This window comes from Heloderma suspectum, chromosome 5, assembly GCF_057233095.1.
Source record: "Heloderma suspectum isolate Gila_16-S chromosome 5, 16-S_ref, whole genome shotgun sequence".
NCBI classification, from domain to species: domain Eukaryota; kingdom Metazoa; phylum Chordata; class Lepidosauria; order Squamata; family Helodermatidae; genus Heloderma; species Heloderma suspectum.
Genome location: NC_139462.1, coordinates 169,757,539 through 169,771,004, shown reverse-complemented (window position 1 = coordinate 169,771,004; position 13,466 = coordinate 169,757,539). Strand labels below are relative to the sequence as shown.

General features: G+C 41.6%; 1 protein-coding gene across 6 annotated transcripts in view; it reads right to left on the bottom strand.

Annotated features, from left to right (window-relative positions):
• Window positions 1–13,466, bottom strand: part of SLC4A7 (solute carrier family 4 member 7) — a 113,973-nt gene that overhangs the window by 16,986 nt on the left and 83,521 nt on the right. For all 6 annotated transcript variants that reach the window (XM_084858294.1, XM_084858293.1, XM_084858291.1 and 3 more), the window contains 4 exons: window positions 11,631–11,764; window positions 3,299–3,544; window positions 2,300–2,405; window positions 1,209–1,370 (listed from right to left, as the gene is read on the bottom strand). In XM_084858294.1, the coding sequence (XP_084714420.1) occupies window positions 1,209–1,370; window positions 2,300–2,405; window positions 3,299–3,544; window positions 11,631–11,764 (648 nt within the window). The remainder of the gene's footprint in view (window positions 1–1,208; window positions 1,371–2,299; window positions 2,406–3,298; window positions 3,545–11,630; window positions 11,765–13,466) is intronic.

Here is a 13,466-nt window from a genome sequence, read left to right as displayed (position 1 = left end):
TGGAATTATATGCACCAGAAAGTATCACTCAACCTCACGAAAACGTCATTATAGCATTTTTGCTAATATCCGAATTAAACATTTAAGATAGTTGTACTGAACAGTTGCTTGGGTAGCACTGCTTGTTCAGCTGATTCATACAGCATAGCATTTCAGCAAGTTCATTCTCTGCTCAATCATCGTTTCTAACTGAAGTTCTTTTCATTAACAGGTCATACGTTTCTCTCTGTGAAATATGCTATATTTGACAGCAAATGCAAGCAAAGAAATAATAAATATTGAATTCAATCCAGTGGAACAAATGGTATTCCAAAGCTTTCTAAAAATAAGTCTGCCAAGACATACTATTTCCCACAGATTTACAGACTCCTTTGTGTGTGAATGGATTTGCTTACATACATTTAGGGCAAACATTACTGGGACTGCAAGAAAAGAAGGAACCAGCAAAAAGGCTATTAATTCTGCATTCACTCTGTAGCAATGTGCCACAACTGTTCTACTCTCATCTTGGGTCATTCACCACAGCACTCTAGATTATAGGATTGAATTTGATGATCCTCTGGTCCTCTGATGTACACCACCATCCTGTGACTAAGGAGCCTCTGCAATATTTATAAATAACTAATTATACCCAAGGTCTGCTCAGGTAGTGTCACTACCACCACTCCCTGTTTTCCACATTTCCCTGGGCCGGGGGCACCCTTAATCTTTATAAATCTGAACACAGTAAACAGGGTAAAAAATAAGGTGTTGTGAAGGAGGTCTGAGGGGAAATAACATCACAGGATTCACTGAATATTCAAAATGGGCCTTTTTATTCATAGGCAAAAGGGCAGGGATTATAGATGGAAAACAAGGATCACTATACATGTATTCAGGAACAAAAACAAACCTGCTACTATTTGTAACTATACTAACTCTAATTCTGGGTCATTTAGAGTGTAGTACCAATATAAATATATGTGGGACAAGGACAGGCTTAGATTCACTCTACCACTGTTTCTCAGGCATTATAATCACTTATTCCCAACTGACAAATCCCAACCACCAGTCCCAAATGCCAAATATCAAAATACATGACAAATCAAAACTTTTGATCCAATCAATATTACATTTTCAGCACTAGTAACTCAATTTTAAGTAATTAATATCAGTCTCCCTTCTTCTAAATGCTGAATATAGAAATGGATTAATGCTACCACAATTACCTTAGTGGGAAAATAGCGCTTGGTCTTGAACTGCTTGAGGAAAGACGAAAGGAAACATGTTGTAAAGAATAATATGACAGACCAAAAAAGAACATCTGGGAAATATGGGCCATGATGACCACAGGCTGATCCAACAAATGCACCATGAAAATCATGACATTGCTGTAAGTAAAACCATTCATAAACATAAATTAGACATTTTATTAAGAAATGTTCAAATCTGCAATTAAACTTTTACCTGCCCATAAATGTACAAAAGAATCACTAGCTGTGGGCTAAAATGATGCAGACACTGTGTGAATACAGATAACCAACTTAGCACATGTTAAGTTTTTGCCACTTTTCCTTGGCTATCTATATTAATGCAAACATGGTATGAGGGTTCCCCCCACCCCATATCATGTATTTTAAATGCATGATAAAGGTGAGAGCTTTATCAAGTAGTATGACTTCCCACACAGTTCCCAAGTTTAAGTTGGTCTGTATTCATCAATAGTTTTTTTAAAAAATCTCAATTTGAAGCACCTTTCAATTGCAAAAATGGGGAAAAAATTGTTACAGATCAAAATTCTCATTGTATATACTCCACATATTCTTGAATTATAGACCAAATTATGCTGAGTAAAGGAGGAGCTGGCTCTTGGGATTCAACTGAATACCATACGTGATGAATTTTTGCACAAAGGATTAAGGAAGTTGCTTCTCTCTGAACATTTAAGTGATATCGTTTTCCTTTTTGCCCTCTTGCAAGTATTTGTTTTTACTCTCCTAGATCCTCCTTCACAATTATAAAACAACATGTATACAGAAAGCCCTTGGGTTCTTTAATAATTGTTTTTAGGATTTTAGTTAGGAAAAATATATATGAGATAGCACAAACAGATTTCCAAAGCCTATTCAAGTAATATTGTTCGTCTCCCCCTAGAACTTCTAGGCAAGGCAAGATTGCAAATGTCTCAGGCTCATGAAAGAGCTAGCGTACTCCCTCTTCTCATGTATTTAGTATACTCAGAATCAGATCACCTGAATAGGGTTCTGCTCTACTGTTATTTGGGAACATGAAGGTCTACATTATATTTCAAGGCACTCACCTTAACTGTGAGGTTAGCCCATTGTATAGTATCTACAGATTTGTTGGTTGTCCTCCATAGCTCCAGTGTTTCATTGCTGGGATTCTGAGGCTCTGCACATACACATCTGGCAAGTTTAAGATTTCACCACATTAGTCGGTATTTCATCTTTCTGCTATGTACTTTTACAGCATTTATTCTGACATTTTTAAAGTAGAAAAATGGCAACAATAGGAAAGGTTTTCAGGAAATAACAAACATTTGAACTAAGAAATGCAGTATAACTCAATAACTAATTCAAGATTCATTCTAAAGATAACAGCCTTTTTTGTTTTCAATAATCAACATATTAAACTTTAAAAGGCAAGCAAAAAAAAACTATCAAGGCCAACAATTACTGTAATGCTATAGAACAGCAACAGCACATGTATCCTTACATGGCAAATGTTTTTAATCTTTAGAACTGATGGAAAGTGACAATAAATAAATGGACAGTGAAAGCTTAATTGTTTCTATGTTCTGCTGCATACAATAAAACATCCAGAGCTCGCCACTGCCAGATGGACTGGATAGGATTAGTGTAGATCAGCAGTGGGCAACCCACAGCCCTTGGACCAACTGCAGCCCTTGGACCAATTTCAAGTCCTCTGCATATAATCAGTTTAGTACCACTGGCAAGAGTGATCTGTCCCTTCCCTAGCAGCCCACTGTATGGAAAGGAAGAGGGGGAGAGAGAAAAGGAGGCGGCAGAAAGAGAAAAAGTGGTGACCCACCCATCTTTGGCCCTGCCCACAACCAACATGCACTCCTGACAAGAGGAATGTGGCCATCATCAGAAGGAAGGTTGCCCACCCCTGGCCTAGATGGGTTACCAGTACAGCACAATACTCTTGCAAAGTTTGAGAAAACATTTGTGAATAATTACACTGGAAGCCCACAGACACAAAACCCTTCTAATATGAATATTTTAAAAAGACAGGTTATGGCCCTCTCATAGTTCACTAAGAAAACCACACTTACGAATACAATGTCAGTTTATCGAGGTCGTTGTGCATATTGAAAGCATAAATCTCTCCCAACTGAAAAAGCTTTTCCAGTGCTTCATATATAAATATTATACAAATTAGAGCAGCAAACGCCTCCTCAGTAAATCGAGTGATGTAACACACAAGGCTGCTTGCATCAGTTGCTACTAACAATATACACAAAAATGATGTCCATAGACCGATGCTGGTTCGCAGGGAGAGATAAGAAAGCCCATAGTCCCTGTTCGAAAAAGAAATATGGATTCAGTAAAACTATTTAAATAAGGCATAAGTTAGATAATGTATCAGCTTTGTTCTGGCGCCTTTGCCAGCGCTCATTTTTTCCTCAATTTATAGTATATTTTGATCAGGTTCTTTTTGAAATCCAAAAGCCAGTTAAGATGTTCAAAAGGAAGTACCTATTCCTGAAACAGTTTGCAACACATATGGATTTTTTTTTTACATGAGGAATCATTCAAACAAGTTATATCTTATTTGCATTCTGGGATGGTATAGTCCCAAGATGGCTGTACATATAAAGCAGGAGTAGGCAACCCAGGGAGACATTTTATGTGGGCTGTGGTGCCTCTGGCAGGCTCTGCCTGCGCCATTCCCTGTCCAGTCAGTAAGGAGGCAGCACCTTCCCTGCCCAATCAGGGAAAGAGGCACTTTGGAAAGAACAGATCCACCTGGATCCACACTTTCCAAAGCCTTCCCCTTCCTTCTCTCTCTGTTGTAAGAAAGGGAAGGGGTGGTGATGACCTCCAACACACATGGCTTTTTCTTTCTTTCTCTCTTAGTTCTTGAGAGAGAAATAGTGTGCCATAGTGATGATTTTGAGAGAAGAGTGTCAAATGGTTCTGGCCTTAACCAGTGCCAGCATGCGACTTCCAACATATTCCCTCAGAGGAAATGCAGCCCAAGGGGGAAAATGTTGCCCACTCCTGTTGTTAAAGTTTGAACTAATTAGCAATTGCTACAGCCCTTCCATATTGCTATTTTCAGAGTGGCTAACTTCAAATTAATAGAAGCAAACCAGAATAAAAATCAGAACAGCAGCTAAAAATAAAACAACAGCAGTAGCAAATCACACCGTAGCATAAAACCAATTCCATCATACTTTGAAACATCAGAGAAAATAAAAAGATCTTTGCAACGTCAAAAGGACACTGCAAGGAGCCCTGCCTGGCATTCAATCTGGAGGGCATTCCAGAGGCAGGGCCCTGAACCAGGGAGGCTATCTCCCTAATCATCACCTAGCTCATATCAGAAAGCAGTTGCGCCTGGAGAAAAGCCTCTAAAGTCAACCTCAGTCTACTGGCAGCTCATGTGGTAGTAGGCAATCCTTCTGGTACTAAGCCTCTAGCATTTTTTATTGTGCTCAGAAATGGATGGGAAACCAGGGTAGTTGTTTAAAACTCCCACCAACCAGTCAAGTTAGCAATCTTGTATTTTGAACTAATTATGAAGTCTTTGGACAGTCTGCAAAAACAGCCCCACATGCAACACACTGCAGTAGCTTAACCTGGAGAATACCGGAGATGGGCAACTATGGCCAGGTTCTCAGTGGCCAGGCTCCCTAACTGTATGCATGATTACTGGATTTTCAGCTAACATATGCATCTAAGAGGGCTATATATTTTTACTGCTTCTTAACAAGTGATAGGAAAAAGACCATTGGTCACTTACCAGTAAAAGGGATTTCTTTGTGCATGTAAAACAGCACATCAAGTAGGTCTTATGTGCCACCTAGTGGTTGAAGGCAAAATTGCTGCTCCAATTAAGTCTTTTAACTGTCTTTCCCACCTTTGAAGCTCAGTTTCAGATGACAAGCTCAGGAAGTACTAGGATCACTGAGAACAGCGAAACACAAACAAGAAAAACAGGACATCTTGCACTCTCTGCAGACAGGGCTTGGAAAGAAACCAAGTGCAATAATAAAAAAAAGAACATTAATCCCCACCAGCAGAAACAGCTATAACAGAATCTGAATGTAGGGTGTGGCCCTGATGTACTGTTTTACTTGCACAAAAAAATCCCTTTTACAGGTAAGTGACCAACGATCTTTTCTCTTGTGCATGTAAACAGTACATCAGGTGGGACATACCAAAGCATGACCCATGTAGGGCAGGATTTAACAAAGTAGTAGCTGTGTAATGACAGGGAAGGATGTGCTGCAAGACATGCCTTCCAAAGGCTGCCTCAGTAGAAGCATATATGTCAGTCTTCTAATGTTTAACAAAGGTGCTAAGATTTGCCCATGTAGCTGCCCTACAAATCAGTGCAGCAGAGCACTGAGGAAAAAAGCTGCCAATGTTGTGGCTGCTCTTGTAGAATGGGCAAACATTTTGGTAGGTGGAGTCAACTTCAGGCAGGAATAGGCTAGGGAAATACATGCCTTTAGCCACCTATTCAGAGTAGCATTAGAAACCTTCCGTCCCAAGGAAGCAGGATGGAATGAAACAAACAGGGAATCTGACTGAAGAAAAGTGTTGGTTCTGCTGATATTGGCCTTCAAGGATCTCCTGACAACAAGGGAATGCCATTTCTTTTCTGAGGGGTACACAGGGGAAGGACAAAAAGTGGGAAGCATTAGCTCTTGTTGACAATGAAAATGAGACAGAACTTTAGGATGGAAAAAGGGGTTAGGATGGAGCACCATTCAATCTTTATGGAATACATATAGGTGTTTTTCCCCAGAAAGGGCATCAAGTTTGGAGATCCTTCTGGCTGACGTTACAGCCACCAAGAATAAAACCTTGAAAGAGAGCAGTCAGAGAGACACTGATTTCAGGAGCTCAAAGGGTGGCATCCGAAGTGCTGAAAGTATGGAGTTCCCAGGAAGGGAAACAATACTGAACTGGAGATGACTTTGAAAAAGCTCTGCACAGGAACTATTTAAGAAAAGGATGAGAGCCCATGGACCTATCAGGGTTTTTTGACAAAAGAGTAGACAGCATGAAAGCCTGATGTTTAAGCATATTAGGCTTGAGATCCATAGCCAAACCATCTTGCAGAAATGCTAAAAGGTCTGAGGTTCTGGCTTTTTGAGCCCCAAATCCTTTTCCTCGTACACCAAGTGGAAAATATTTTCCACATACTCTGGTAAATTCTGTGGGTAGATGGTCTCCTAGAGGCCAATATAATCTCGATTACTGCAGGGGAGGGGTCTACTTTGGCAAAATGTTTCTGTTCAATTTCCAGACATATAACTGAAGCTACACATGATTTGGGTGAAGGAGAGGGCCTTGAGATAACAGGTTGTCCTGCAGAGGGAAGGGCCAAGGAGGAGACACTGCCAGATTGATCAGGTCAGGAAACCAGAGTCTCTGTGGCCAAAAAAGGAAGCCATTAGAATCATAGAACAGTAGGGTTGGAAGGGGCCTACAAGACCATCGAGTCCAACTGCCTGCTCAATGCAGGAATCCAAGTCAGAGCATCCCCAACAGATGGCTGTCCTGCCTCATCTTGAATGCCTCCAGTGTGGGAGAGCTCACTAATGAGTCTCACCTTTTCTTCCCTCATCTTCACAGAACCCTGGACAGAAAAAGGAGTGGTGGAAAAGTGTACAGAAGCCCAGTCAGCCATGAAGAAGACAGGGCATCCATCATCTCCACTGCTGGAGATGAATAATGGGAGAAGAACCTGCTGACCTGGTGACTGGCTTCTGATGCAAACAGGAACACCTGGATTCTCCTGAAACAGGAGACCCTCTCTTCAAAGACTTCTGTGTGAAGCATCCATTCTCCTTGGTTTAGCTGTTTCCTGCTTGGCCAGTCAGCCTGAGTATTCTGTCTCCCGCTTAGGTATTCTGCAGAGAGGGATGCTAGGTGACATTCCGCCCAAAGAAAGAAGGAGTCCACCTCCACCTAGAGGTCTGGAGACTTGATTCCTCCCTGATGGTCAATGTATGCCTTTAGCTGTGACACTGTCTGTCTGGATGAAGACCGATCTGAGAGGAAGTACTTGCAGGTTGATAGGAAGCCATGACTCCCTCGAGGACCAGGTTCCTTGAACCATCCTCCCCTTGCACAGAGCTCCCCAACCAGAAAGGCTGGCATCTGATGTAATCACTGTTTTGGGGGGATCCTGGAGGGGGACCCATCTCTCCAGAATAGGATGGAGGAGCCACCAGCAGAAGGAGGCTCAAACAGTCCTGGACAGATGAATGTTCAAGTGACATCTTGAAGTTATGTCGTTCTGGAAAGGAAGCAAGGCCCATTGTAAGGGATAAGAATGAAGCCTTAGCCAAGGAGTTACCTGGAATGTTGACACCAATCAATATGACTGCAGCTTGAATTTTGGAGAACCTCTCTGGAGAGACAGCCATGATCCCTAGTTCTATGTCTATTAAGTGGAGTATTCCATGAGAGTGGAGCAGATGACTCTTTGATGGTTGACCAGAAAACCGAAGTCCTTGAGACATGCCAGGGTGACTTGCAGGTCATCAATTGCCCGATGCCGAGAGGCTGAATGGATGAGAGATCATCGAGGTAAGGGTATACTGAGATCCCTTGCATGTGAAGATGTGCACCAAGGTGACCATGATCTCTGTAAATACTCTGGGACCCAAAGCTAGGCCAAAAGGCATGGCTCTGTATGGAAAATGGGACCCTTAGAAGGCAAAATGGAGGTAGCGCTGTTGATTGAGGAAGATAGGAACATGGGGATAGGCTTCTCTGAGGTCCACTGAAGTCATGAATTCTCCGAGGCAAAGAGCTCCTATGATGGACAGATGAGGCTGCATCTGGAACCAGTGGTACCAGATGAAGTGGTTGAGGAACATGAGATTCAAGACAGCTCTGACAGATCAATCTGCCTTTGACACTGTAAAGAAGTGAAAATAGAGCCCTAATCCCCTCTCTTCTAGACGCAATGATTCCACTGCTGCAATATCTAGTAGAAGTAGGATGGCCAGTTTCACCATCTCCCTCTTGGCTTGATTTGTTGGGGCTGGTGATGGGAAAAAAATAGTGGGGAGGTCGAGACATCAGCTCCAGATGCAGATCCGAGCAAAGAGTCTCCAGGACCCAATGATCTGAGGTGATAGTCAGCCATTTATCAGTGTACCCAGCAAGACGACAGCCCACCAACAAAAGGTTGGTGTCAAAATTGGTGCCTGTATCCCCTTGACATGTGGATGAGCTATATCTAGCAGATAAGTTCTGTTGGTCTTTATTTTCTCCTTGGGAACAAGCCCAGGTGGGATAGGGGGACCAAACATTTCTCCCTTGCCCAAAGGTTTTGGAGAACCAAAATGGCTGGCTGGTTTGGTCAGGATGAAAAGATCTAAAGAAATGCCTTTCTTCCTTCTTTCTTACTATGGGCATAGCCTTTTTCTTATCTTGATTCGACTAGGATGTCCTTTACAGCTTCTTCCCCAAAGAGCTTGCCCCCAGTGAAAGGCTCTGATGCTAGGTTGGACTTCGAAGGAGGAGCAGCTTCCCACTGGAGTCTCCTGGCAAACACATCAGCTACTAGGGATCTAGCAGAAAACTGAGCCGCATCCAAAGAGGCATCAGCAATAAAAGCTACCATTCTAGAGACCTTGAAAAGGGTCTTATGTAATCTGGCTGGATCATGAAGTGCCCCATCCAACACATCTTCCAACCACAGGAGGGAAGGTCTGGCAAAAAACGATGTTGAAGCTGCCACCCAAACAGATAGAGATCCTGCTTCATTGGTCTCCTTCAAACCAGTATCCAGCTTGCGCTCAACCGATTCCTTGAGCTGCGCATAGTTATCTTTCAGGTGAAGAGCATGATTCACCAGAGCCACCACAGGCATATCAATAAGTGGGACTTTAATCCATAATAAGCTGCTCTAAAACATAATGTTAGCAATAGCAATGGATTTCTTGTGCTGCAAAGGAGAATTCGAGTCACCTCTAATCACTTTTGGGATAAGAGCCGGCAGCTTCACCACTTTGGTCTTGGGCTGAGGATCAGGACAGACAACTGCCATCCTAGAAGTAGAGGGTTGAGCAGCTTCCTCTGAAAGAATTAAATCTAAAGCTGCCATAGTTTTACATAGCTGGGGAAGATAATGTAAGTCCTGGAATAGGTGATAGGAATCAGGCCCCTCAACGTTGGACACACCAGTCCATTCCTCTTCATCCAGGACAGTTAAGTCCACATTATTCTCATCTGGGTTAGGAGAGTCCAGATTTTCTTTTTAACTTCCCCCTAGGCACATTGTGAGGATCTGGAGATGAACCCTGTCCCGAGCTGGAGCTGAAGGAGCCTGCGGAGGCTGCTGTGACATTAGGACAGAGCCAGAGGGCTGCACAGCATTTCTAGATGTAGCAGATATAGAAGGGTTAAAGGCTGAGAATGAACCAAGGCATCCTTAGCCAGGTCAGCTAATAAAGCCTCCTTCAAGCACTGTAGCAGAGAAGGTGGAATTTCCAGAGAAACTGAATCCCCCAAGATTGCTGCCTAATTGTAGGAGATTGACAGAGTTTTGGCAGGAAAAAGCAGTGGGATGATGCCCCTGTTCCCACAGGGCAGTCTGTGAACCCCTGAAACTCCTCTGGGGAAAATTGCATCCACAGATTGCCCACATTCCTAGCCAAGTCTGCCTCTCCATCATCAGAGTGATCTTCATCTGCCCTAAGGCTCCTTCTGGCCAACCACCTGGGAGATGACGTAGCTAAAGCTGGGCTCCTGCATAAGGCCAGGTTCCCCACTCCTTGTCCTCCTCTTCTTCCTCCTCCTCCCAAACTCCCAACATCCATACCAGCTTTGGCTATGTTGTTGTAGGCACTCGATCTTGCTCTGAGTCCTGCTGAGGAAAACTCCCAAAGGTGGAGAAAAGGGAGCTCCGGATGCGATGGAAAGGCTTGCTTTTTCATAGGCTGTAAATGGACAAGCCACTTCAGTGTGAATGGGAGGAAGATCAGTAATGGTTGCCATTGTTGCCTTTCTGTCGCTCACAGAGGCCATGTGGACACAGCTTGTGAAGAGCCTGAGGAGACTTCTGGGCAAGGTTTATGAGGAGATTTGTGGGCAGAAACAGACTTTCCTTTTGCTTTCCCCATAGTAAGTGGTACAGCTGAAGACACAAGCAGGGAAAAGCTGGCCAAATTGGAGGGAGGGCAGTTGGAGACAACAGTGAAGGTAGCTGACAAGAACGGAGGGGCTGCAGTGTTGTTGTTGTTGTTGTTTACTTTTTTCCCTGAAAGGATTGGAAAGGGAGGAAAAGAGAACAGACAATAACACAGAGATATGCAAAAGTCACGGATAAAATGGAAAAACAAGCCTGAGTCAGAAGAATGCAGAGAGGCGAATCCATGACCACTTCAGTGAGGCAAAATCACAAAACTGAGCTTCAAAGGTGGGACAGACAGTTAAAATACTTAATTGGAGCAGGGATTTTGCCTTTGACCACTAGGTGGCGGATAAGACCCACCTGATGTACTGTTTACATGCACAAGAGAAACATTATTTTGCAATAGTGTCCTTATGCCTCCTTTGTGTAAAGTATTGCTTCAGTGTAGCTCAATGCACATTTATCTATCAGATTTATATAGCAACGTTCCTCCAAAGAAACTATTTGGCTCTGTAGACTATATTCAAACTAGATATTCTTAGTTAGCAGGAAGCCTAGTCTAATTACTTTACCCTGGACGAGACAACTAATTTATTTATTTTTTACTAACATTTTTTTATTCAAATTGCGAGTGGGTGGGGCTTTGCTAGGAGCAAATTTCAAATTGCATGGCTTTTAATTTAGGAACAGATCTGCTTCAGAAGCCCTTTCTCTGGACACTCCTACTTCCTGAGGTGAGGTGTGATGGTCTCTACCTTGTTGAGCTCCCTCCCAATACGTGTGCCTTGGCCTGTCTTATTAAGTTTTGGCACCAGGTGAACTCCATTCTTTTCTCCCAGGACTTTAACCAAGGACTTTCCATCTTGTTGGTACTTTAATATTTTAAAAAGTATTTTATTTGCTATTCTGTAGCATTTATGGATTTAAGTGCTATTTTGCGTTTTTAATTTAATTTTATTATTGTAGGCCACCTTGAGGCCTTGGTGATAAGATGGGATAAAAATGTTATTCATTTAAAATCTTCATGTCTGAATAATTAGGAGTTAACAAGAGGAGGGGTTGACATTTGGTACCAGAAAGTTTGCATTACCTGCCCTTAGTGCCAACCTCAGAAGTCTCTGATGATGCAACGCTGAACATAAAATCATGGTTGTTTCTTGTTAACATCCAAGGATTTATATTATGTAATGTAAACTGCAATATGCATTACTAGGTCTACTTTTAGGTACTTATCTCCAAAAGAAATATTCAGAACAAATGAATAAAGATGTACTTACTTGCAGAATTTAAATAATATTTTTTCAAATACTAGTACAGGTCCTGTGCTCCCCAGTATTGTTAGAGGTTGCCCAGCAAACAGTGAATAGGCAATCCCAGTTAATGATGCTCCAAATAAAGACTCTATTGCACTCTGGAGGGAGGAAAAAGTCCTGTGATTCACTGAATGCAAAATTGGCATTTACCATTATATCTTTACACACATTAATTTGTAAACAGCGGCAGGAGTTAGAATACTACTATCATTACTGGCTGTAATACATTCTACTTTAAAATTGTAACTTAGCAATATCACTGTCAGAATTTGGAATGCCTCACTTAAAAGTAGTAAAGCTATCCAAAAACCATGGGAGCAAGTTACTCATTTGGAATGCTAAAGGAAGAAAAGCATACATCAACAATTGTAGCACGCAAACTAATTGAAGTAGGAAGAAAAAAAGATCAACGAAGGGCCTCCTCCTGTATAAAGAAAGAATGTTGTAACAAACCTGTACCTAAATTGAGTGTGATGTGCTGTATTAAAACTGCACTATCAAACCAATCGAGACAAAACAGAAACTGACTGGACACAACCGAACAATGATGATTTAACATATAAAGGAATTGGAAATAAATGGACACAGGAAATAAATGTAGCAGAAGCCATCATCCCACCTGATAATGCATTTTTTTAGTTGCGATGTTCTGTGTTTGCCTAACTATTTTCTTAATACCATTTTAATAGAGCACCCTCCATGATATAACCCATTCACAGGAAATGGGAGGCCTTAAAATTACATTGTTAGTTTTAAAATACCAAAAATTATTTTAAAAATGCATGGACAGGCAACCCAAGTTTTAATTTCCTTAATTCACTGCAAGGTATCAAGACCAATTGAGGTAATTACTCGGCAAACACAATATAGGCTGAAACAATGTACACTAAAAGCCATAAATACTCAGGAAAACGTATGTGTCACTAGGAGCACTATATCAAAATAGAGCCACAACCAGCAGAATGTCATGGTTTACACTTAATGTAGCATATAGGGTCAAGCTAATCCTTCAGATGTTAACCATAAGCTAGTCTTTTTTTATGATCAATGCATTAACCTTGGGTTCTCAAGGCAGGATGGCAAGGGCAGGAGTACTGTGGAGGTGACAGCCTCTGGAGATGTGGGGAAGTGGTGTGAACACAAGTGTATACCTTACAAGCCAGTTACTGTGCTTGAACACATGTGTGCAGTAACTAATTTAATATATTCACTGATGCACACCAAGCAAGTGAAGGCAGCAAAGAATCCCAGACAGCTAGAAGAAAGAAGGCATTTTTCAATTTACACACAAGAAGTGCACATTTTTAAACCAGCTGCTTGATAATATGCTTTAACAAATATTTTAGCACCAATACTATGGGCCTTTTTCAGCATATTACACCACATTACAAGGATGTCCTGTATTACTGAAAGCCAGTTCTCCACAAGCAAGTAGAGCAGTGTTTTTGTTGTTGTTTTCCAAAGAGCAGGATAATCTAATATATATAAAAAATCAATTATATAAAAAAATTAAAGCCTAGACAATTGGGAAGTATTGACACTGTGTGGAAGCATAAAGACCTGTTCTGGAAAGCAATGTTGACACTTTCAATTTGAGATTTTTTTGACATTTACACGTTGACCCCTAAAAGATAGATCTGCATTGACATATTAAGATGTAAAACACTCAACTCTCTTTTAAAAGTCATATCGTAAGTGCCCATTATATACTGACATATTGATCTCAAAAAACCATTTCCATACACAATGATTTCCATTAGTGTTATAACCCTGTTAGGTCAGCTGTTCTAATAGCCAACA